Source organism: Aethalodelphis obliquidens, unplaced genomic scaffold, assembly GCF_003676395.1.
Source record: "Aethalodelphis obliquidens isolate GAN/ISIS:26980383/991018 unplaced genomic scaffold, ASM367639v1 scaffold3, whole genome shotgun sequence".
NCBI lineage: Eukaryota > Metazoa > Chordata > Mammalia > Artiodactyla > Delphinidae > Aethalodelphis > Aethalodelphis obliquidens.
This window is the reverse complement of record NW_020837947.1, coordinates 35,555,709-35,580,532: the sequence shown is the minus strand read 5'-3', so window position 1 is coordinate 35,580,532 and position 24,824 is coordinate 35,555,709. Positions and strand designations below refer to the sequence as shown.

Genomic DNA, 24,824 nt, shown 5'->3' with positions numbered 1-24,824 from the left:
AGTGGATCCATTAAGCGCCAACAAGCAAACTCAGCAACGTGCATCACCCCGAGAGAGCAGTTAGAAAGATGATGTTTGTTTCTGTGGGCAGGCGTTTGGAAGGGCAAGTGCAATAGAAGGATCAAAGCTGTGCGCCTCCAGGGGGCGGCGGTGCAGGTAAGGTGGAAAGACTGGCCTGGGGGTGTGTGAATCCAGGAGGGGCTAATGCTGGGGAAAGAGGAGGGCTGAGGGTCAAGGTGAGAGTGGAACTGGTATAGTCAGGAGGAAGGAGTGGACGAGGTGAACCCAGAGACACTAGGAGGGGAGTTTTCAGAACTTTAGGCCTGTTTCCAGAGGGCAGGGTTCAGTTCTGGTAACTAACCACTAGGAAAATCCAGCTAAGTTAGCCAAAAAGAGCCATTCCAAGAATTAGGTTAGATAAACTTAAATAAACTTAGTGCCACTCTAATCTAGAAGGAGAAAAGATGAAGTCACATCCTCTTCTCTTTGGTCTCCAGGGACCTAAGAATTAAGCAATAAGATTGGCTCCAAGTGAACTTTAATTTTCTCTTGTGGAACAGGCCATTTTAATTGTTCACGCCTTTTTCCTCAGAGGCATCGCGTGAGGGCCCTCTCTACATGAGAGAAGGAGGAGATTTTATGCGGGAGGCTGTAGTTGAGGGAAACTGGCGTATGCCAGTGCCCTGGATGTCTGAGAGAAGAGACATGAGCACTTCCCATCAGGTTGCCCCATAGCAGAACATACTTTGGAGGTTTGCCATCTCACCTGAGGCTTCTCGAGGCTGGGGCAACCTCGTTGGCTGCAGAGATAAAGCCCACCACCTGAGAGAGGCGGGAGGTTGTCCAGGGCTGCTGCCCTGCCTGTTGCAGCCAGTGGAGAACCATTCCCAGGAGTGTGGCTGAGGTGAGGCGGCCACCCCGCGATGTTCCCCGAGCATGGAGCACAGTGCTGGCAGCGATGTGCGCCTGTGCGTGCAAGGTGGGGGAGCGGGAATGGGGAGTGGGCCGCATGTGACCTAAGGGCCACTCAGGGCATCTCACACTTACTTAAGCTTCGTTAATAAAATCCAAAGCCAAGGGCTTCCCTGGTGGCGCAGTGGTTGGGAGTCCGCCTGCCGATGCAGGGGACGCGGGTTTGTGCCCCGGTCCGGGAAGATCCCACATGCCGCGGAGCGGCTGCGCCCGTGAGCCATGGCCGCTGAGCCTGCGCGTCCGGAGCCTGTGCTCCGCAATGGGAGAGGCCAACAGTGAGATGCCCGCGTACCGCAAAAAAAAAAAAACAACCCAAAGCCAAGGAAGTAGTTGACCTACAGTATGAGACCTCTGTCTGTGGACAGGTACAAAAAATGTACCATCCCCCTTAGGGTTTAGCATTCACAAAAGAACAGGCAGTCAGCTTAGACTAGCTGGAACATTTCCAGAGATGGGGTGTTTGGGCACATTAATCTTCTGAGCCTCAGTTTCCTTATCTTTAAACTGGGCATAGTAACACTTGCCTCTTAGAGTTGTTGTGCAGTGTGCGGTCCTCAAGGCAGGGAATCACGTCTTTTCTTTTCAGGTAGCTGACATATTTCATCAGCATTGCTTAAAACAGAAGGTTGCTTCTCTGTTTAACATTAAAATTGTTATGACTTTTACCCTCTTTTCTGTGGTATTTTGAGAATGCCTTTTTCCTCCTTTGTAGATATTTCCTTTTGTGGTAAGTTCAACAAGCCCAGTGCTGGCCCTGGCTGCTCTTGACCTTGCTGCAAAATAGGCCACTCACTCTGGCAACAGACGATCCCAGAGGCTTGATTCACCACTCACTGGAAATCCAGCAGTCCCAAGAGAAGAGATTTGGAATAAACCTCTTTTACTTGGTCATCCCAGATTCTTGCCCCGGGTTGACATATTTCTTCTAGAGAGAAAGGCACAGGGCAGGCAAGAATACTTTGTGCCAAAACTCACCTTCCCCCAGCCCCTCACTTGTTACAGCTCCTGGGAACTCACACATATGTGTATGACATATGTAGCCATCTCCTTCCATAGTATGCCCACTGTTTTCCCAGCAGCACACCATGCCCACATTCACCCACTCCTAAGATAACCATGGCATCTTGTGGATCCCAGGTCATGAGTCTAGACCAGGCCATTCTCCCCACCCCCTTGAATAGTTTCTTGTCAAGAAGGATGGGGTGGAAGAAGGGGTATTATCCTTTCCTAAGGTCTTACCTCTATTAGGACCACCTTAATTCATCAGAGATGCTCTGATAATCTTGAACTTTGAAAGAGAGGTATTAGGCACAAAATTCCTCCTTCTTAGGAAATCCTCCTTCTTATACAGATTTCCCCTCTCACCCACCTTCCATCCCATCCACCCACCCAGTGGGTTGGAGGAAAGAGTTATCTTCCTCAAGCAGGGAATGTTCAATTATAACTTCCTCCAGAATAATAAGTCCTGCTCACCTTGCATCTACATAATAGAAAGGATTGCTCAAATGGTTTCCCCAAGCAACTCAATGTCTTGGTCACCAAAAAGGGAAGTGACTGGCAATTGCTAAGATTGGATCTCACCTTAAAATCTTTATTGACCTGCAGTTTTCACAATTTATATTTTCTCATAATATCTAAGAAGAAATGAAATCTTAACTTCAAATCTGTGCCTCATCCCTCATTCCCTTGCAGTCTTACACAGGGGTATATGTCAGCATGAGCTTTCAGCATTTCTTGGGATGCTTTTTCAGTGTTTATGCTTGTACGGTGACTTCTCCTTTGAGAGTAAAATGTTAGAGGATAAATGAGCAGTGCTTCATGGAAAGTAGGTTCAGAAAGTGATAAAAATGTGTCTTGTGTCATAACCAGGAAGTTAAGTGGGAAACAATTCAGAAATCGATGTGGGTTAAGGGGAGGACTTTGTAGTGTGGTTCAAAGAACACTGATTGCCACCTCAGGCGATCTAGTCCTGGCTGTGATGCTGGTAGTAGACGTCAGAGCCCCCATTCTCTTACATCTAAGGAGAGTTAGCTGGATTAAATGATATCCTATATCTCCACCAACCCTAATGTTCCAGAAGGTAGTTCCTCAATGTCAGGGTCACTGGCACATAGTGGGTACACAGGGAGTATTATTGAAGGAAGCGATGTGCTGCAGCCAGGGACAACCAGGGACACACCTGAAATTGAATGTGTTGGGTTGACTTGTTGCAACGAGGGAGAATGCACTGCATGGGACCTAGGGCCATCTCAGTAAACGGGTGCTTGAAAGGGGTCGTAGGATGTAGGTTTACGTTAGGTGATTCGAGGGATAACTTAAAGAAGTGGGACTTTGCTCTAGATTGGAAGCTGTCAGGAAGCAAAGGTCATTCTGTGATTGAGTATATTATAAATCCTATGTAGAAGGAGGAGAAACTAGAGAGGCTAGTGCCGTAATTGGTAAAGAAGCACAGTCATTTATATTAGCCAGATTAGAGAGATGTTTGGTCATTTTTGTGGTTGGACAGTGTTTGTGTTTAGATGTCAGGCCTCAGTGGTCTCATTTCTGTCTTGATTCATCATGGTGATAGAGTGGCTTTGCCGGATATTGATGTTTTGGGAAGTTGTTAATGTTCAACGGGAGAATACCAGGGCCTAGCTGTGAGTGCCAGGCCAGTTTCTCCCAACACTGGGGCCTGACCGATAGGAGCAGGCTAACTCCCACGTATCAGGGACTGCTTTCCTCTTTCTCACAAATAAGCTAGCCAACAAATATTTGGAAGCCATTTTATTTGATGTGGATAAGCATGTAATAAATGTGTCCTTTTCCAAAAGTTAGAGTGAAGCATATTTGGTTCTCAACTTTTTTCTAAAATACAGTTAAGATGGACTAAATTTTAGGTGTTAGCAAACTAAAAGAGTTAGAATTATATATATATATATATTTTTTAATGTATTTATTTTTGGCTGTGTTGGGTCTTTGTTGCTGCACATGGGCTTTCTCTAGTTGCGGCGAGCGGGGGCTACTGTTCGTTGAGGTGTGTGTGCTTCTCATTGCAGTGGCTTTTCTTGTTGCAGAGTGTGGGCTCTAGGCGCACGGGCTTCAGTAGTTGGGGTGCGCGGGCTTAGTTGCTTCGCAGCACGTGGGATCTTCCCGGATCAGGGCTCAAACCTGTGTCCTCTGCATCGGCAGGTGGATTCTTAACCACTGCGCCACCAGGGAAGCACTAGAATTATATATTTTTCAAACCTTTCTGGAGTCATGATTTTTTCTAAGTTAACTCTTAATAGGAAATGTCATACTACATGTTAATAATAGTTCAGAGATTCAAAAGAGTATACATATTGCTGGTAGGAGGGCAAAAAATGATTCCATCCCTAAAAAGGGCAACATGGTATTATATATAAAAAGCATAAGTGAATTGCTCCTTTGATAACACAGTCCCACTTCTGGGAATAGGTCCTACAACTCTACCTGTACGTGTGCAAAAATGACATACCAAGTTACTCATCATAGCATTGTTTATAAAAGCACAGTCTTGGAAACAACCCAAGTGTCCAGCTGGAGAGGATGGTTACATAAACTATGATAAATCCACACAGTAAAGTACTGTGTAGCTATAAAAGAAAGAATGAGGAAGCCATCTCTATACTGTTGTGGAAGGATATCCAGGCTATCTTGTTTAGTGAAAAAAGCTAGATAGAGGATAGTACTATCTTTTGTAGAAATGAAAGACAAAGAGAATCTATATTCATATTTATTTCTATCTACAAAAATAACACTACAAGAACACACAAGGAAATAATAAAGTGGTCAACTATAGCAGAAAAAGGTGGACCCACAATGTGATGGACAGGGATATGAGTGAGATGGAAACTTCTCATTATTTGCCTTTTGAAATATAATTTTAATTCTCCAATTATAAAATGTACTACCTAGTCCAAAAATTTAAATAATTTATGGAAAGATATATATATGTATATAAATGCAATATATCTTCTACCTCATTCCATTCCCCAGAGATAACCATTTTGATCAGTTTCTTATATAGTTTTTCAGAGTAGTCCATTGTATTAGTCAAGGATCTCAAGAGAAACGGAACTGAGAGGATGTGTGTGTGTATAAAATATATGAAAACTGGTAATTCTATATTATGGAAGAAAAAGCATAATTAATATAAAAAGGAAAAAACAGCTTAGAAGTACATTTGATAGTGGTTAATGTTACATTATATAAAGGCTCCCACATATTGAAAAGAAAAACATTGACTCCACAATCACAAGGAGCCAATTCATGAAAGCAGCCAGGGAGAAAACATTTAAAAAATGTTCAACCCACTACCACTCAAAGAAATGCAAAGTGAGTCGGGTAAAACTTAAAATATATATTAAATTCATTTAGAAAAAGAAGGATAAGCAAGATTGTTATGAGACTTAGATGCAAACTGCAATGCTCGTGTCACAGTAAACTAGTCAGCCTTTCAAGAGCAGTTTGGCAGGATGAATCACAAGCTATAAAATCATGCCCTTTGGCCTAATAATCCCTTTTCTGGGAACTAATCTTGAGGAAATAATTCAAAAGGTGGCAAAAGGCATAGCTCATGAGGATGTTCATCATAATGTTGTATAATCAAAGAAATGGAAAAAACCTAAATATCCCAAAGGCATAGGAATTTGGGTAATTATGGTTTATTACTTTCATGAAATGTAGGCATTAAAAGTCAGTACAAGGGGCTTCCCTGGTGGTGCAGTGGTTAAGAATCTGCCTGCCAATGCAGGGGACACGGGTTTGAGCCCTGGTCTGGGAAGATCCCACCTGCCGTGGAGCAACTAAGCTTGTGCGCCACAACTACTGAGCCTGCACTCTAGAGCCCGTGAGCCGCAACTAGTGAGCCTGCATGCCACAACTACTGAAGCCCGTACTCCTGGAGCCCATGCTCCACAACAAAAGCCACTGCAGTGAGATGCCCGCGCACCACAACGAAGAGTAGCCCATGCTGGGCGCAACTAGAGAAAGCCTGCGCGCAGCAACAAGGACCCAACTCAGCCATAAATAAATAAATAAATAAATAATTTTAAAAGTCAGTACAAGGACTAGCAACATGGCAAATATGCATTATTTTATGTTACATATAACAATTATGTCTTAGCCCTGATAACAATGGAAAGAAAACTGTGTACATGTGCTCAAGAACAGATAGGACTATAGAAGCCTAAAGAAAGTGTGACCGATGGGAATATTAGAATTATAGTGACATTTCTTTTTTGTTTTAATTAATATTGGTCTTAGTTTGTTCAGGTTGCTATAACAGAATACCATAGACTGGGTGGCTTATAGAGAAGAGGTTTATTCTTGACAGTTCTAGAGGCTGGGAAGTCCAGGATCAAGGTGCTGGCAGATTCACTGTCTTGTGAGGGCTGACTGGTTCATAGACGGCTGTCTTTTCACTGTGTTCTCACATGGCACAGGGGGCCAGCCAGCTCGGTGGGGTCTCTTTTAATCCCAATCATGCCTCATAACCTAAGCACCTCTGAAAGGTCCTACATCCAAATACCATCACACTGGGGATTAGATTTCAACATGCAAATTTTAGGGGCACACAAACATTGAATCTATAGCAATTGTGTTGTAATATTTTTACAATTATAACTTTTAAAAACTTAGCAATAAGTTAGCATTGTCCCAAACAGTAGCCTCAAATTGAAATTACCCGTTTGTAATTAGAAAAGACTTTAAGAATCATTTGATCCTATCTATCTTCCACTCCCCCACTGTGATGGTTGCAGGTGTAGAATCTAAGGTCAGAGGGCTTTTGACTGTTCTACATGGGCGGGGGGTGGGGGGATATTGTAGGTGCTGGGACCAAAAGCCCCACCCTCTGCTCAGGAACTAGCCACCTCTCTATTGATTAAGTCTGGAGAGATGCTTCAGATGTTAAATATGTATAAGAGAACAGAGATATTGGAAGCAAACTGCATTCCGATATCAATAAAATTGTCTCTTTCTAATGTTAAAATAACAGCTAATACTATCCCTGATATTTTCTAGTTATTAAAGATATTTTATTAAAATTATGATATAATAATGCCTCAATCTACATAAGACCCATTGGAATATTGCTTATCTTTGTTCCCATCTAAAGCTTCAGATTAATTTTTTTCCCATGAATACAAGTGTCCAATAAACAAAGACCCAATGAGGAAAAAACATTTGGTGTAAATATTTCATTGTGTTTTTTACGTTTATGTCCCATTTCTTGATCTTTGCCTCAGATTGAAAGACATTTTTTCAGTGTCTGTGGAGTTTAGCTTCCATTTATTGACTTATTTTCGGTTTGGAATGCATTAGCAGAGATTATCTTCAACATGGGAGATTTCCCAATTAGCAAAATGGATTTGCCAAGCAGGAAAAAATAGCTGTACATGCCCAAGTTCCTACTGGTGCCTGCCAGGAAAGTAGATTTGGTGTTAACCCCTGTGATGAACATGTTTTTCAGGGTGGATCACTTGTACACGTTCTTTGTTCAGTGGTCTCCTGATGTCTATGGGAAAGATGCCAAAGAGCAAGGCTTTGTGGTGGTGGAAAAAGAAGAACTGAATATGATTGACAACTTCTTCAGTGAGCCGACCACCAAGAGCTGGGAGGTGAGACTCAAGAGAGGGCTAGACTGTCCCTTAAAGTCCAGTCCACAGGGCTTCCCTGGTGGCGCAGTGGTTGAGAGTCTGCCTGCCGATGCAGGGGACACGGGTTCGTGCCCCGGTCCGGGAAGATCCCACATGCCGCGGAGCGGCTGGGCCCGTGAGCCATGGCCGCTGAGACTGCGCGTCCGGAGCCTGTGCTCCGCAACGGGAGAGGCCACAACAGTGAGAGGCCTGCGTACCGCAAAAAAGAAAAAGAAAAAAAAAAAAGTCCAGTCCACAAACAAAATGTTCTTGTGTCAAAATTCCAGTAACCTCTTGGCTGGCAAGAAGTCAGATTTCCTGTGCCTCTTTGAAATCACATGGGGAAAAAACCTTATTCATCTGTGTTGAAGCTAGTTATGTGTGTCAGAAAGACCTCATCTCCACCCCTACAACCCAGTAGTTTCACTTCTCTTTTTTGAAACTGCTGCAGGGTCCCCATTACGTACAGGATGAAAGTCAAGCTTCTTAATTTGACCTAAAAAACTGTTCATAATTTTTTTGAGCACTTACCACACCCTTCTCATGTTAGGGGCACAGTGGATGAGATCAAGGAGTATAGATAAATCATTACAATATAGTGAGATAATTACCGTTGTAGGTGAAATGTCACGTGCTATGGGAGCATGTACCCAGGCACCTGAATGGAGCTAGGGAATCAGGGAATGCGACCCAGAAGGAGTAATCTGAGCTGAGATCAGAAGTGGGAGGACAGGCAGTTGGGGTGAAAGTGGGACATGGAACACGGAACATGTTCTGGCCAGAGAGAAAAGTCTATGTAGAGGAATGACCCAGGGGAGAAACAGAGAGTGTGGGACATTTGATGAACTAATAAGAGTTCAGTGTAGCTGGGTCGTAAGAGTGCAAAGCTGAGGGAGTGGCAAGAAATGAAGCTGGAGATAATGAAATGGCAGATCACGAAGGACCTATGAACTGTTCGTCATAGGTTTGGTTTGGCTATTTTCCTAAGGGCAGTAGGAAGGCAGCAGTTTGAGCTGTCCTCAAACAGCTTCAACCAGTAGGAGCTGTTTGGAGCCTGGAGAAGTAAATACAGATACACATTTTGGAGAGCTTGCTCTTGCTGGCAGATGTTCATGGAGTTGGACAACACTTGAGGCTTGAAGACCCATTAGGAGTCTCTTGCAGGAATCAGTGTTGAGAGAGAACAGTTGCTGAAAGAGCGGCAGTGCAGAAGATGGAAGATGTCAAGATTGATCTCTTGGTTTTTAGAATGGGAACTGGAGGGATCGAGGTACCTGCCCTTCACTGCGATAAGAAGCATAGCAAGAGGATTAGATTTGGCAGAAAACGCTCTGTGTTCTGGTTTTAATCTAAATTTGAGGTGTCTGTGGAATGTCCAAGAGACAACTGAGAATAAAACTTAGGAAAAAGATCTGGAGATATACTTTCGGAAGTGATTAGCAAAGTTGAAGTTGTGAGTGTAGGTGAGGTCAGCCTAGGAGAGTGTGTCCATTGGCAAAGGAGCAGGACTCAGAACAGAACCCTTCAGGATGCCAGCTCTAAGGGGCCAAAGATAGTCGAGCCCACAAAGGTGACTGAGAAGGAACAGCCAGGGGAGGGCATGGAAAACAAGAAAAGTCATGTCTTAGAAGCCAAGGGAAGAGAATGTTTCAAGAGGGGAGTAGTGGTCAAAAATGCCTAATGCTGCGGAGGAGTCAGAAGGTAAGAACTAAGCTATGTCTTTTGGATTTAAAACCAAGGAGGTAATAGTTGGTGACTTTGACAAAAAGCAGTTTCATTAAAGTGGTAGCTTCAAAATGTAGCTACCAGTGTTCAATGAATGAATTGGGGGTGAGTAAGTGGAGCTAGTAAAGGTGGGCAAACCACTCGAATTTGGTTTTGAAGAATAAAAATGAGATGGAAGGCTGGAAGAAGAGGTGAGGGTGGGGAGGTTTTCCCTCTCGTGAGAGAGACTGTAACGTTTTGGATGAGGTCAGCGGGAACGGTGGAACAGAAGGTACAGAAGATAAGGGAATAGGAGAGGGAATAAGCGGGAGGCTGGATCCCCGAGAATTGTCCGGGAATGTGGGGGTAGGGATAGAATCGGTCTTAGGTGGTCGGGCGGCAGAAAAGAATAGGATGTGTGCATATAAAATGTAGACTCACTGGCGGTAAATTCTGCCATTGCTCATTTGATTATTTCTCTGCAGCAGGAGGGAGCACCCCCTAGAAGTGAAGGAGGGAAGACTTAGAGGAATACGGAGAAGGTCTGAAGTAGCAGCTATAGAGACTAGGAAAAAAGCCAACTGAAGAACTGCAGTAGGATGGCTGTCTGGTATTGAAAGCCCTGGTGGGGTCTGACACCAGGCTGCAGTGAGGGCAGGTTTTCTCCAGCAATACTCCCAGCCTGGGTTTAGATTCATCAAGTGGGCAGTCAGATCTTCCAAGGCTGGAACTCTGTCAGACTGGGATGATGAAGGATGATGAGGCCTGCCCCTTGGGTCTAACTCCTTCTGGAATGCCAGGTCCCTTCATATGTGTGTTTGCCCTCACTCGTCCCTTTCTCATTCACTCCCTCGCAGCCCGAATGTGTACATGCACACACACAGCTTTCCATGTCAGACTCCTGTCATCCTTCAAGGTCCAGCTCATGTGTCACTTCTGTGATGCTTTCAGCCAGAGTTACTCCTCCTGTCCTTCCACAGCCCATTGCTCATAGCTCTGTAGTGTATCGCTCAGCACTTTACTTGTTTGCATGTTTGTCTTCCCACAGTTCATAAGCTTCTTGTTTGAAACCGTTGATTAAAAATATTCAAGCCTATTAGGCTGTCCCTCCCTTGGCTCTTCATATCAACTCTTTTTCTGTCTCTGGCCAGTCTCTCTGAGTATACTTTGCTTGTCCCTTTTCTCATGGTGTTCCCTAGTTTGTCCTTGGCTCTCTTTTCTTCTCATCTATTACATCTTCCTTGGACGAGCTCATCGGCTTTCAAGGTTTCTGCTGCTGACTCCCACCTCTGTCTCCTCCACACACCTTTCTTCCAGGCTGCTGTTCTAGAGCACATAGATGCCCCACAGGCATGACTGGGTCTCCACGAGGCAGAGATGGTGTGACACTGGCATTCTGGCCAAGGCGTCAGAGAATATCAATTCCCGTCCTCCTCACCTAACCATCTGTGCCCAAGAGGCCCCCACCCCCATGAGATATGCGCACAGACGAAGCATAGCTAGGAAATGTATATTTTCTTAGTGAGGCTATGGTCTCTTGCCCAATATGGAGGGCCAGAGAGAAGGTTTAAATTTCACTGGGGATTTAATCCTTTCCCGACTAGGCCTGAATATCTTGAACTGAAGCAGCCCGCTTTTAGGCCTATTCTGCATCTTTCCACTAATCCCAACCTTGAATCTCAGCTCTTGACAACTCCTGTGGGAGAAGAGGCCACACCTACCAGCACCAGAGGAAAAGGAGCTAGAGGGGCATGCAGAGAGAGAAAGGTCTGCTTCCAGATCTAGAGTAGAGTGGGCTTGAGTGAGCCACTCAGACTGAGCCACTGAGGAGAATGAGAGGGCAAATCCCTTTAGAAGGTGTCTCTAGACCTGTAGTGGAAGAGGAAGAAAAGAAGAAGGGATGGAGAAGGAGGAAGAAATGGGTTGGCTTGTTGCGAGCTCCTAGTGTACTTGTTAACACTTGGGACATGGAAAGAAAAGATAACTGGAGAGAGAGGTGACTGGACTGTTATCCCTATTTCTTTTTTTTTTTTTAGATGTTGGGGGTAGGAGTTTATTAATTAATTAATTTATTTATTTTTGCTGTGTTGGGTCTTCGTTTCTGTGCGAGGGCTTTCTCTAGTTGTGGCAAGCGGGGGCCACTCTTCATCGCAGTGCACGGGCCTCTCACTATCGCGGCCTCTCTTGTTGCGGAGCACAGGCTCCAGATGCGCAGGCTCAGTAGTTGTGGCTCACGGGTCTAGTTGCTCCGTGGCACGTGGGATCCTCCCAGACCAGGGCTCGAACCCGTGTCCCCTGCATTAGCAGGCAGATTCTCAACCGCTGCACCACCAGGGAAGCCCCTATCCCTATTTCTTGCCACATGGAAGAGAAAGTCAAAAGTACAATGAGGAGAAGAATGCTGTCCAAGCTCCCTCCCATGCAGGAGCAAATTCTGCTTACTAGCATTACCTTAAGGCCAGGCCACTGTGATAGCATTGCTTCATGGTGGCATTGCTTCTCCTCTGTGGGTGGGGAAGAGGAACCTTCACTCCCCTGACAGGTGTCTGATCCTCAGCATGTCCAAAACGTCTCTTCATCTTTCCCCAAAACTTGCTTCTTCTCATGTATTCCCATCTTAATTAGTGGTGCCCCAAGCTAGAAGCCTAGATATCAACCCAGATTCTTCTCTTTCATCATCATATGTAGTCAGTCATCTCTAGTTAGAATTTGTTGATTCTGATCTTACGTAGGGTGGGGACCACTGCCCTAGTCAGCTGTCTGCATCCTTCACTTAAACTCTAGGGCAACTCCAGTCAACCCAACCACTAAGTCCATCCTCCATACCCAAGCTCTTTAAATAAGCTTTACTTCTTAATTTTATAAAAGTAACACCTGCTTTTATTATAGGAAATTTGGAAACTACAGAAAAGCACAATGCAGAACATTTAGAAAATAGTATCTAACCACACATTACTTTTGTACATTTTTTGGACTCATTTTTTTCTATTTTAGGGTGTTTTCTAGGCGGTAAGGGTGAGAGAGTATTTTTGCAAAATGGGATAATGTTCTATGTATAGTTTGGTGTCTGGCTTTTCTCACCTGACATCTTGTGAGAACTGTATCATATTAAAGATTTTGAAGCCTCATTTTAATGGTTATATAATATTTTAAACCTCAATCAGAATTTATTTAACAATTCCCCACTTTTAGGAATCGTGTTGGTTCAAGGTTTTCACAAGGATGAGATGATCTGTAACTCTGTTCCCCTAATTTCCTGAAAGTGATATTACTTAGTATAAGGCTATTGATTTTTTTTTAAGGCTCCTAATCTTTTATATAATGACAATTTTCCAGAAATGTGAGGAATGCCCTTCTTCTCATTGTGCTTCTGGCAACAGAAAGTACTATTTCTATTATCCCTTTCTTAAAGCTTTCGCTAATTTGAAAAGCTGATAAATGATATACTGGAATTATTTGTGCCACATGCCTGGCAAAGCACCTGGCACTTGCCATCATATAGAAAGCACTCAGTAAATGTTAGCTGTCATGAAGTGTCAGGCACTGAAAAGAATGCTGTCTCACTGGCACAAAATCCAAGTGATTCTGCCCTAGATTGTGTCCAGGCTCTTGCATTGAGAATAAGTTCTGGCTGACCTGAGACTGGTCACCAGTTATCTCCCAGAGCCTCATTAGAACTGACCCCCAGGATGAACTATGTAGTGGCGCCCGATCTCCCAGGGGTACTGGAGACCAAGAGGCCATTTTCGATCTGGAAAACTCACAGAAAGATCCCTGAAAATTGATCCAATGGTAATCTACATTTCTTTCCAACCCGCTGATATCTGGTCTGGGCAGTAGAGGAGGACTCATCATGCTTATTAGTCATTAAGATTAATATTTTGAAAGGTTAAAAGGTGCTCTTCAGAAAACCTGAATCTAAACTAACATTTTTCTCAGCCTCATATAAACCGGATGTTCTTTCAGTTCTTTGAAGTTTCTCATACCTAACAAACATGACGGTATTGAAGTGAAACGCCATTGTTCTAAGCGTAATGAACCTACCTCTGGTAAAGGCTCCTTTTCATATTTCCTTTGAGATTCAAACTGACGTCAGGGAACACACATAAACTTTTAAAATGAAGGTTTCGCTTTAGAATGCAGAAAAAACAAATCTGAAAAGGCAGGGCTAGAAAAGCTAGCTCAGCCAGCTGGAGGACAATTGGGAAGAAAAGTACAAGACAGAGAAGAAGAAAAAAAACAACAATGCGGTTTTGTTGTGCTGTTAGGAAACCACCATTTCAAAGGTGAAAGTGTCTTTTTACAGCCTCACAGCTATGCCTAACAGGAAGTGTGTGTTTGCTCTAAATCCTAATTTGGGTGTGTTCCTGTAGAAATATTGAACTGTCTCCTAAGGGAAACAGAAACTCAATCATGCGGGAACCGAGATACTGCATAAACAGTTGTAGCTCAGTGTGGCTGTAAGTAACAGTGGTGTGGAGGCAGATAAGAGAAAAAACCTGCACCTCTTTAGAGAGCAAGCAGGCAGTTCACACTACTTCACGATGAGAAGATTGCCCCTGGACATTCAGATTTTCTATTGTGCCAGACCGGACCAAGAGCCTTTTGTGAAGGTATGTTGGAGTCCTGAGGGCTAATCATGTGCCCCTGAATCCTCCAAGCTCTGCCGCTAAGATGCTTTGAAATGCTTTCTAATTAGAAAGGATCGTGCTAATACTTCAGCCAGAGCAGGTATTTTATTCACTTTGGAGAGAGAGATGGTGTGGTTTGCCCTTTCCCTTTGGAGTCAAAACTCCATACTGATTTTTTCATTCCACAGCCCCACTTTGTACCTGTGTTAAATGTAGAGTTCCCCCAAAATATATGCTTTATTTAATACATTTAAAATGCTGGATGTGTGATTCTTCAACAGTGTTTTCTTTAAGTAAATGCCCCTTGAGAAGACGGTAACATTTAAGGGCTAATTTCCTTACCTGTAAATCCAGCTCAGATGACAGCATTTTGGAAACTAAGTAGTCATTGTCTGACAACCTTCACTAAATGTAATGTAAATGTTTTTTCTCTATGATGCAAAAGTCATTAATATTTGTACTCAGGAATTTTGGTGAATTAGTTACCTTCTGTCTGTATCCTTCAATTACAAGGTAATTTAGTGATTTATCCAGACTTTCGGAGAGGCAAAAGAAAAATGATTTTTAACCTGGTAGTTTATAAGTGTATTTATGATGAAATAATAAATGTTGTGTACAACATCATGTTTCTGTTCTCAGCCTTGAAGGAAAGATTATTTTGATGGTTTCTCAACTCTCCATAAAGAATCATACCTAATTGTAATTTAGACTAAAGCTTCGTGTCTCTTTGTGTTGTTGCTTTCCTTAGATGTTATCATTTGCTATTTCTGTCAGGGTTGGTTGCTATGATCAGCCTTGAGAGAAAACATTAGGATTCTTGATTAAAGGACTATCCTTATCGTCCCCATTTCCCTATTTATAGAAGACTTGCTCATAGTATGATATCTGTTAGTCCCGTAACAATTCAAATTTAGATGCAGGCTAATGGAGAATAATTTAGGGCATTTCAAGGGTATAAGTCGCTTGTGGAGTTATACATAATTCTTACTTGATGACTGAGCAATAGTAAAATTGGAAAACTTGTGACTTTAATTTGTACATATTAAGTGCTATAGCTGTACTGTGTTAATTCTCCATTTGCTCTGAAATTGACATTGTGATTAGCCATTTCCCCCAAAGTGCTGGCTCAACTTATGTCCTGCTGCTAAAACCCTACCTGTTACAGGCAATTGTGTACCTGAGGTCCTTTATAGCAGGTGAAGGAAAAGCAAAAATATCGTTTTTCTTGGTTTATTTGTCTTCTCCATTTCAGATCATCACCGTTGAGGAGGCAAAACGCAGGAAGAGCACATGTAGCTACTATGAAGATGAGGATGAGGCCGCCCTGCCGATCCTGCAGCCCCACAGTGCGCTTCTGGAGAACATGCACATCGAGCAGGTGGGTTCTTCCTGGGGACTTAGGATGGGTGTCTTCCAAACCTTAGAACACATTTCCCACCCCTGGCATTTGCTCTTCTCACTTGGGGTGAAGCATGAGCCGAGCTTTAAAGGAAGAAACACCAGCAGCCTAACCAGGGCCCTTCTCTGCTTCTGAAAGGCAGCATCCCTGCCACCTTCTTGGGAGTGCAAGGACTTGGCCAGACACCTACGTCCATTCCCCGAACCTGAACAAAAAGCCATTTCTTGTCTTCAAAACAATTTTTAAAGTGTCCTACTATAGTCCTAATGTATTTTAAAAGGATCCAAATTTATCCTAATGATTATCGCAGAGTTCCGATGGTTTCAATTTATTGAGCTCAGTAAAAGTCATGTAGCAAGTACACTTTACTTGCTTTATGAAAACCACCTACCACTAGGAGTAACTTTCCTTTTTCTGTACTTTTTTTTGGCTTGCTTTCTATTTTCTGAACATCTCTTACGTGAGTTTTTATGAAATACTACGTGCTTGTATTTGAACTTTAGTAAGGGACCTCTTGTGCTTCCCCCATCAGTCAGCTTAGAAACCTGAATTTCAGACACCTTAAAGAATCATCCAGTTCAAGTCCCTCAATTTACAAATGCCATCTCCGAAGGCCCAGGAAAGCTAGGCGACTTGACCAAGCAGTTACAGGGATGGAGTTCATGCTGATTCTAGAACTATGTCAAGCATTCTTGAGGACTTGAACATTTTATATAGCCTCCTTTGTGTGTATTTTTGAAGAGATATGCATTATTGATATTTATGGCAGCCAAGTTTAATATTAATGTAAGTGAAAGATACAAGTGTAATGAGGACAGACTACATCTGATTACTAGCATAAAACACCCGTGTCTTCTTGTTCTCACTTTGGTGGGAATTTACAGCTGTCAGTAGCAGCTCTGAGCCTTTGAAGGTTTAGAAAGAACAATTCGAGAAACATGAACTGCTTGGTGAAAGTCAGGTTGAAGTGTAAACAAGAGAGCATGTGTCTAATTCATACCTCTTTATCAAACTAGGTGCTGTATCTTCAAATATATAGTGGCATAGTGACCCTTCAGGATCATCCCTGAGAGGGAATGCGTGCTCTGGGGAGCATCCCTGCCAAGGGATGATTTTCCCTTCTTGGTTTATAGTGGCAAATATTTGCTACAGTATAGGGGAGAGATATGGAAGTAGTGTAATTATCGAGTTTGAGCCACAGGCATCGGTTTTGTGCTACAAATTCATGAGTGATTTGTAGGCAGACTGTGTATTTACATCTTCATCTTTGGATTCACAGCTGGCCCGACGCCTTCCAGCAAGGGTACAGGGGTATCCATGGAGTCTCGTATACAGCACATTAGAGCATGGGACCAGCTTGAAAACTCTCTACCGGAAGTCAGCATCACTAGACAGTCCTGTCCTATTGGTCATCAAAGATATGGATAATCAGGTGAGGCTTGTTCCTCTTATAGAGGGACATTTTTTTTTTTTTTTGCGGTACGTGGGCCTCTCACTGTTGTGGCCTCTCCTGTTGTGGAGCACAGGCTCCGGACGCGCAGCCTCAGTGGCCATGGCCCACAGGCCCAGCCGCTCCGCGGCATGTGGGATCTTCCCAGACCGGGGCACGAACCCGTGTCCCCTGCATCGGCAGGCGGACTCTCAACCACTGCGCCACCAGGGAAGCCCAAGGAACATTTTTTTTAATGAAGCTTTTCAAACCTACACAACAGTAGAGAGACTAATACAATGACCTCTCATCACTCAGATTCTACAGTTAGCAGGACTTTGCCACATACACTTCATTCTTTCCTTTGTTGGCTTTTCTTCCCTGAAGTATTTTGAAGTAAATCCCAATTATTATGTCATTTCACCTCTACATACTTCAGAATGCATCTCTAAAAAAGAAAATGGAGTGTATCTCCAAATACAGTCACATTCTAAGGAATTTTTTTCCTGTACTCATCATGGAGTATATATATATATAAACTCTATATATAATATATATACTGTAATATATATATACTATAATGATATTCTGTAACCTAAAACTGGAGAAGCTGGAAGAAAAGTCAAGTCTAGATTTGGACATAGCTGCAGAAAGCAGTCCCAGTGCCATACCAGAACTTCTTCCAGGTAGCTGAAGTAGTGCCCACCAACCTTGCCCGCATAGTTGCTGAGATGGAGAGTCAGTTAAGGCCATGGTATGTTGTACCTGAAGGGCCCAGTTGTTACAAAACAGGAGAAAATGCTCTGGACCATTGCTTAGTGCACTTTCACCCACGTTGCTGTCGGTCTTGGAGGCACTGGTGAAATCTAGATATTACCCCCATCTCCCCTAAGCTAATAATTCTTCACTCGGTCAGCCTGGAGTACGAGTGGAATCTGTCCAGGTTTCTTTCATGTACCATCCAGGCCGACTTCTGCTTCACAAAAGGAAAGCATCTTTCAAGTCTGCTCTATTCATTTCAACTTGGTCTATATTATAGCAAGAAGAAATTTCTTTACACTTTTTGTAGGTGTCATTATTTTCTCTTCCTGGCATTTGGAAGCAGGGTTTACTTGACAACCATTTATTTATTCATCCATTCAGAAAATGTATAATGACTGTCTGTTAGATGTGGGGCACTATTAAGCATTGGGGAGCTTACTGAGAAGCCATATAATTAGGATCATTTTAGGGGAAACAGATTTTTGCTGTCATAATTTGTCTTGGGAAAAATTAGCAGAAAGAAGGGCACTGTCTTTCTCAGCGGTGATCATTCCTGTAAGTAGATTAAGAGTTGTGAGGAATAGTTTAGTTACTATCATTGTTCCTACTGTTATTTACTGATTGAGAACACTTTATTTAATCATAGTCCAAGCTGAACAGAAGGGAGAGTCAAGTTAAAAATTTAAATAATAATAACAAAGGTTTAAAATGGAATTACTTAGGGATTTAGTGAAATGTTTGCAAAGTTAGGTGCTACTTTTTAGATGAGATAGGGCTAGATGGTTTTAGACCACACACACGCGCACGCGCACGCACGCACGCACGCACGCACGCGCGCCCGTACCTGCACCGTAAGTATAGATTAGTTCTATTAATTTACCAAAAGAGAACTTGTTGGGGAATGTGTTGGCCTCACAGAGCAGGTTTTGATGATGCCCAGTATTACTCAGCTTCCTATCAGCAGACATGTAAAGGAGGCCTGCCTATACCTGAAGATTACACTGTTTGTCTAGAGGTATAATCTTACTGGATCTGGTGCCCTGGAGGCATTTGTGTTATTTGAAGGCATAACTCTGCTTTCCCCACCCCACCTACCCCCAAGGCAAGGATGCGGCTTGCTGTGCTTGGGAACATGATAGAACAACACCTGTAAGTTTATCTGGAAATGAATTATATAAAATTCTAAGATAAAAGCATTACGCATGCAGAATGGCAGGCATGAGGAGTTCTACGGAATCAATCCCCAGTGAAACAATCATTAATGGTGGGAATTATAAAAACAACAATCATTTAAAGTCTCTGGAAATTGCCCTAAGGGCATACAGCAAGTGAAGAACCATTTATTTAAGAAAATCTAATGAAGCCCAGTAATAATAGTGAGATTCTGCGGTATTTGAAGGCACAGCCTGCTCCCTCCCCCAACCCCTGTTCAGACAAGCTTCCTTCTGGGCACGTGTGGACAAGATGAGGATCCCTCAGCTGCCAGCTCCCAGGCAAAGACTATGATATGCCTCCTCTAGGGGCAGGTCCCCAGCATGTCTTATCCCCTACCCAAGATCTCTGTTTCAGAGGCTAAATTTCAGGGCTCTCTTCCTCTGACCAGCCCCTTCTCAGAGGACAGTTGCTCTACCTTCTGCATGGCAGGCCGAGAATACAGGGGTCTCTATTGCCCTTGCTCCAGCACATAGGGCAGAAGTTCCATGTCAGGTGAGCGGAGCCAAGACCAGTGGCTGCTGCCCCTGCCCAGCACCCTGCTCATAAAACAGGACTGTACCTTTGAGAAAAGCAGGCCACTGTCCAGCCCCCAGCTCCAGGGGAAGAGGCGGACCATAAAACATATAGCTCAGAAGCTCTCTCCAAAGGAACTGATGTTATTTAGAAGAACATGGGGAAGGTCAAGCCAAGGGACACTCTAGAGAACAATGAAAATTTTGGTGGTAAACAACTAAGAGGAGGCTGGTAGTTCCATGAAGGCAGCAAACTAAGCTGTAGACCATCTAGTTTACCAGAGAGAACCGGGGAAAGAGACAGCTAAGGAGAGCCTTCCTGGAGTCAGGATGAACTTCATAGACTGGCCACAGAAACTACCCCTGCAAAGGGGCCCAAATTTAATTGAATGAGACCGTGGAGTAATTTATACCACAAAGCATTGTGGAAAATAATAGAACAATCATCAGGTAATAGAGTCCGATCTATATTAACTTAATTCCAGTGAAATATAGAAATGTTACTCCTATATTGCTCTATGACATCTTTCTACTTTTTGTGGTAATTTTGTTATATTACGTTGATATATATTACTAACTCAACAATAAACTGTTATATAGCTGTTTGTATAATTTTTATCTACTAAGAAAGCTGAGAGAAGAAAGGAGAGCAATTATACATTTATAGGTTTTGTCATATTAACTTTCCTTTTACCACTTTGGGCTATCTTCATTCATTCCCCTGGATTCCTTTGTTCTATTACTGTCAAACATGTTAAAATTTTCGATGGTATAGACCCAACAATACCATTATTCTACAATTTCTTCCTAAGTTAATTAATAGAAAAAAATAAAATGGACATTTTCTTACATAACCATAATGCTATAATACCTAAAAAATTAACAGTAATTTCTTAGTATCATCATATCTCCAGTGCTTAAACAGATTTCCATGATTGCTAAGAAAATTTGTTACTGTTTTTTCCTTGTTCTTAACAGCTCTAGGGACAGGTTTTGGTATGAAGAACATGGGTTAGAAAGAGATTCTAGACTTCTACTCTACCTAATTTTTAGTATTTCAAGGAGCTAGGAACTGAGTGTACTTGGTAAAGAAGAGATTCCATGATGATGATAATCCAATTTAAATTAGTTTGAAAACTTATAAGACATTTTTCAGGTAGACTCCATTTAAAGCATTGTTTCTTGGGACTTCCCTGGTGGCGCAGTGGTTAAGACTCCACGCTCCCAATGCCAGGGGCCCGGGTTCGATCCCTGGTCAGGGAACTAAATCCCACATGCATGCCACAACTAAGAGTTCACATGCCAAAACTAAGGAGCCAGCGAGCTGCAACTAAGGAGCCCACATGCCACAACTAAGACCCAGCACAACCAAATAAATAAATATTTTTTAAAAAAAGCATTGTTTCCCAAGTGGGATTTGGAGAAAATATATCAGAATCACCTAGGGACATTTCCAGAATATATATTCTTGCCAGTCCTCACTCCTGCACACACTGGTCAGGATCTGAGCAGAGGATAGGAAGCTGAAGCAGTGGACATGCGTGTTCTGAAAAGACTACTCCTTCCAACCCCAATAAGAAATAATAGAAAAATCATTGATTCAGATACATCTAACCCACCTTTAAAGCCCACAGTATTACAGAATTGTTACTTTTTTCTTAAAAGCCATTTTGAACTAAGATATACTGGATCAGTCACGTTAAGGATGCAGTTTTAATAAGTATGTTGAAAACTCATTTTTCGAATCAAAGGAGAGAAAAATTTATTTTCTCCAGGGAAACCTCTGGCCACAATTTTACTTAGAAAACACATCAGAGATATGCCTTCATTCTCTCAACCACTCATTTCTGTGTGCAAGATGCATCTTGTTAATGTTTCCAGTATGTCCTCTGTATTCACTAAAAGAAATTTGTCTCTATAGTGGACTTCGGAAGTCTTTTAAAACTGGAGCAATTGTTGGCCTTTGACAGATAAGTTCTCTAAGCCACTTGGGTTCTAATGAGAATTGGGGACATTTTATTTGTTGGATGGTGGTCTTTTTTATTTAGGAACTCTGATTTAGTAATGATCTTTGCTGAAAGAGATATAATGAGATCTCAGAATAGGATTGTGCTAAAATATTTCAGAAAGTCTTTTTTTTGGGAGGTTTATGGTTGAAAGTAGATAAGGTTTCTGTTTTCTTTTGACAGATTTTTGGAGCATATGCAACTCATCCTTTCAAGTTCAGTGATCACTATTATGGCACAGGCGAAACTTTTCTCTACACGTTTAGCCCTAACTTCAAGGTACCTAGATGAAAGAAATACCCAACTTCCTGGTGTCACGGTGTCAGGAGGGTCGGTGATGGGGGGCTGTGGTTGGAGCAGCAGCTGTCCCATCCCGTTACTCGAGGTAACCTCATCTGGCCTCACTCTAGCCTGGCCAGCACTTCATGACTGCAGCACAGAAACTGCTTAGATTCCCTCCCCAGGCCTTGGGAACTGCTCTTTTGCATGGTCTAATATCAGGGAGGGGTTGCAAGTCAGAGCCAACATGTGTCTGAGAGGTCTTTCCTACATCATAACCCCTTGGGAGATCTCATCCTGGTGTGGGAGAGGTCTGGCCGTCAGGAGCTTCCTCAGCCAATGGGTAGTGCCCTTGCACACACACAGGTACTATGCTGCTACTCCCTCTTCGTGAATTCTCCAGATTGAAATGTCTGTTCTCTGTCTTGTGTTTCTGTCCTAAGGTCTTTAAGTGGAGTGGAGAAAACTCTTACTTTATCAATGGAGACATAAGTTCTTTGGAACTTGGTGGTGGAGGGTAAGGTTTTTGTTGTTATTATAATTACCACCTGACTTGAGTGAGCCTGTTTTGACCCAGGTAACTGAAACTTTGGTGTCAGGTGATTTTAGCTAGTCCATGTGCTTCGATTATTTAGGACAGTGTGGTCTACCACATGACACTAAGAATTGAAGGTAAAATGACTTATTTATGTGTCTAAATGAGGGACTACTGCCACCCGTCTTTTAGGAAAGATGGGTCATTTAAATGAAATAAAGGAAATGTACCTTTTGTTTTATAAGCAGTTTAGGGTTTTGTCTGTGTACAGCATAAAAGAAAGAAGTTGGGGCAAGGGAGGACAGAAAGTGTGCACATAAAATTGAAATGTTTTCACCATTTTATTAACCTTTTCAGGGGACGATTTGGTTTATGGCTAGATGCTGATTTATACCATGGACGAAGCAACTCCTGCAGCACTTTTAATAATGATATTCTTTCCAAAAAGGAAGACTTCATAGTTCAGGATCTCGAGGTATGGACATTCGAGTGAAATTCAGACTGCCTTAAAATATGACATTAAAAAGACTGGGTTCAATCAGCCCTGCTAAAGCTGGCTGGAAGAGCAAGCCCCAGCCCAGACTGCCTCATCCCATCATAGTGCTTTCTTTCTGCCTTCATCTCAGCGTGTGATCACATTGCAGAGAGATTCTGAAAGGTACATGTGGAAGGCAGACGATGAAGAAAGAAATCTGAAGTCCAGATTGTTGAAAGACTTTATACTCTCACTTCCTTCAAATCCATACAGTGAGGAATCAGAATATTTATAGATGTGAGTTGAATGCAATTTTTATTTTTGGTAACTGTGAAAAAGAAAATACTGTGGAAATATATACATTCCTTGTATATTTATCAATATAATTTTCATTACCAAAATGTACAGCATACTGTTGTTTGCCATGGAAAAGTTTAGTCTCATTTAGAAAAACTCAGAGTGCACAGCACTTAAAGGGAATATATGATTTTTAAAAACTGTTTTATTTATTATTTCTAGTATATTGTCTGAAATGTGTTGGCAGTTTTTTCTTTTAATGTGTCAAATTTTGAAATAAAGAAATGTATACATTTTGTGCTATGTTTTGGCAACAAACCCATTTGATTTATATAGTTTTATATTAAATTTTTTTTGCCCTGATTGTTTAGGGTGATATGTATATGTATGTGCTGCTTAATGTCCAAATATATATATGTATACACACACATATATATATATACACACATAATTCTGAATTTTTTAAAACTCAATACCGATGTTTATTGATTTGACTGTTGTAGGCCAGCTTTCCATTTAGTCATTAAAAAGGTACATTTTTAGTTATTTACTCTGAACACAACTGTGTAAAAGAAAAATAAGCTATTTCTCTCAGTCATAAGTTGATATTTACAGAAATGTATACCTTTATGATCCTAGATTTAGAACAAACCCTGCTTTTGAAAAGAAAATGTTTTGCTTCTTATAAAATCACGTGTTAATAACAAAAATTGTATTTTTATTGGATTTTTTTGCATAATTTTCCCCAAGTTTTTACATTAATGAACAGGCCTCTGTTTGAAATGAGACTGAGTGTTTTAATTTCTGTATATTTTATATCAAATGAAAAAAAGGGCAAATTATCCCAATTGTCTTGATTTCTAGACTCTTTTATTTGAGAAAAATCAATGCAAAGAAATGCATTCATACCAAAATTAGAATAAAAAGTAAAAACTTGTTTTTTAATATCAACTCACTTTCACATCATAAAACACTCTTTTATTAAAGTTAATAATAAAGACTTGTTAAAATTTTAACAAATATTATTGACTGTCAGACGTTTATGAAAGCCAAAGACTGCTAATGGAAAAAAAATGTCAAATGATAGCCAAAGCTGAGAAAGTGGTCTGTCACAAGATACATACCCAGTGATCTTAGAAGGAAAAATTAATAAAAAGTAGTGTTTATATACCTGCATTTTAAAGAAGTAAACAGTTCTTAGAATGTTGGCCTTAAGCTGGCAGAATATTTCCTTTAGCTTATTCTCTTATTTTAGACTATTTATAAAAGAGAACAAACAAATTGCCAAGTGGCCTCCTGTCAGATCAACAGTTATTTTACTCCACCCACATTCCACGCAAGTTTAAATGAACGCTATAAAATCTTAAGTCTATAGCCTGGGTGCACTTTCACCCAAGTTCTCCTATTGAGAACTCTTGATTAACAACTTATTGGCAGTTTAACCTTAATCTGCTTGTTAAATTATGTGTTGGTATGAGATACCAGGAATGTCTCATGATGATCACGTTTACCATTTATGCCATTTGCAACCATATGCTATTAACGAAATGGTCATTTTGCATATAGTTCACTCATACCTAGTTTAGTCCATGATACTATACTTGTGAGAGCATATTCAGATGCTGTGTTCGCTATTTAAAACAGTATTGTCCAATCAGAAATGTGTGGCCCTTCATTTATGGATACTGAATATATGTAATGCAGTGCTAGCCCAATATTTTCAATAAAGGAATTTATGCATTCAGTGTGACTTTCTTTCCTGAGGATTCATTCAACAAGTATTTATTGCATGCTAGAGCTTTTACTTGAATGAGAGGATGATGAAGTATCCAAGACTAAATAAATAAGGTCCAGTGCTCATGTTTTTATTGCTGCCTTGGAAATTCCCTCTTTGTTCCCTGTAGCCACTCTCCTATTCTTTCATCAGTTCATGAAAACTGCTCCTGTTACAGTTACTAGAGAAAACT

At 41.8% G+C, this 24,824-nt stretch overlaps 1 protein-coding gene across 6 annotated transcripts in view; it reads left to right on the top strand.

The window, feature by feature from the left end:
- The window catches only part of NCOA7 (nuclear receptor coactivator 7), a 144,293-nt gene extending 119,689 nt beyond the window's left edge, over nt 1-24,604 (top strand). For 3 of the 6 annotated variants that reach the window (XM_027087085.1, XM_027087093.1, XM_027087080.1), the window contains 6 exons: nt 7,448-7,595; nt 15,201-15,326; nt 16,627-16,779; nt 21,455-21,550; nt 21,994-22,067; nt 22,443-22,578. In XM_027087085.1, coding sequence (XP_026942886.1) covers nt 7,448-7,595; nt 15,201-15,326; nt 16,627-16,779; nt 21,455-21,550; nt 21,994-22,067; nt 22,443-22,578 — 733 coding nt within the window. Of the gene's footprint in view, nt 1-7,447; nt 7,596-13,467; nt 13,931-15,200; nt 15,327-16,626; nt 16,780-21,454; nt 21,551-21,993; nt 22,068-22,442 lie in introns of those variants that run through there. The other 3 variants (XM_027087078.1, XM_027087089.1, XM_027087099.1) reach the window with 3 other exon arrangements.
- Nucleotides 24,605-24,824: the final 220 nt, after the last annotated feature.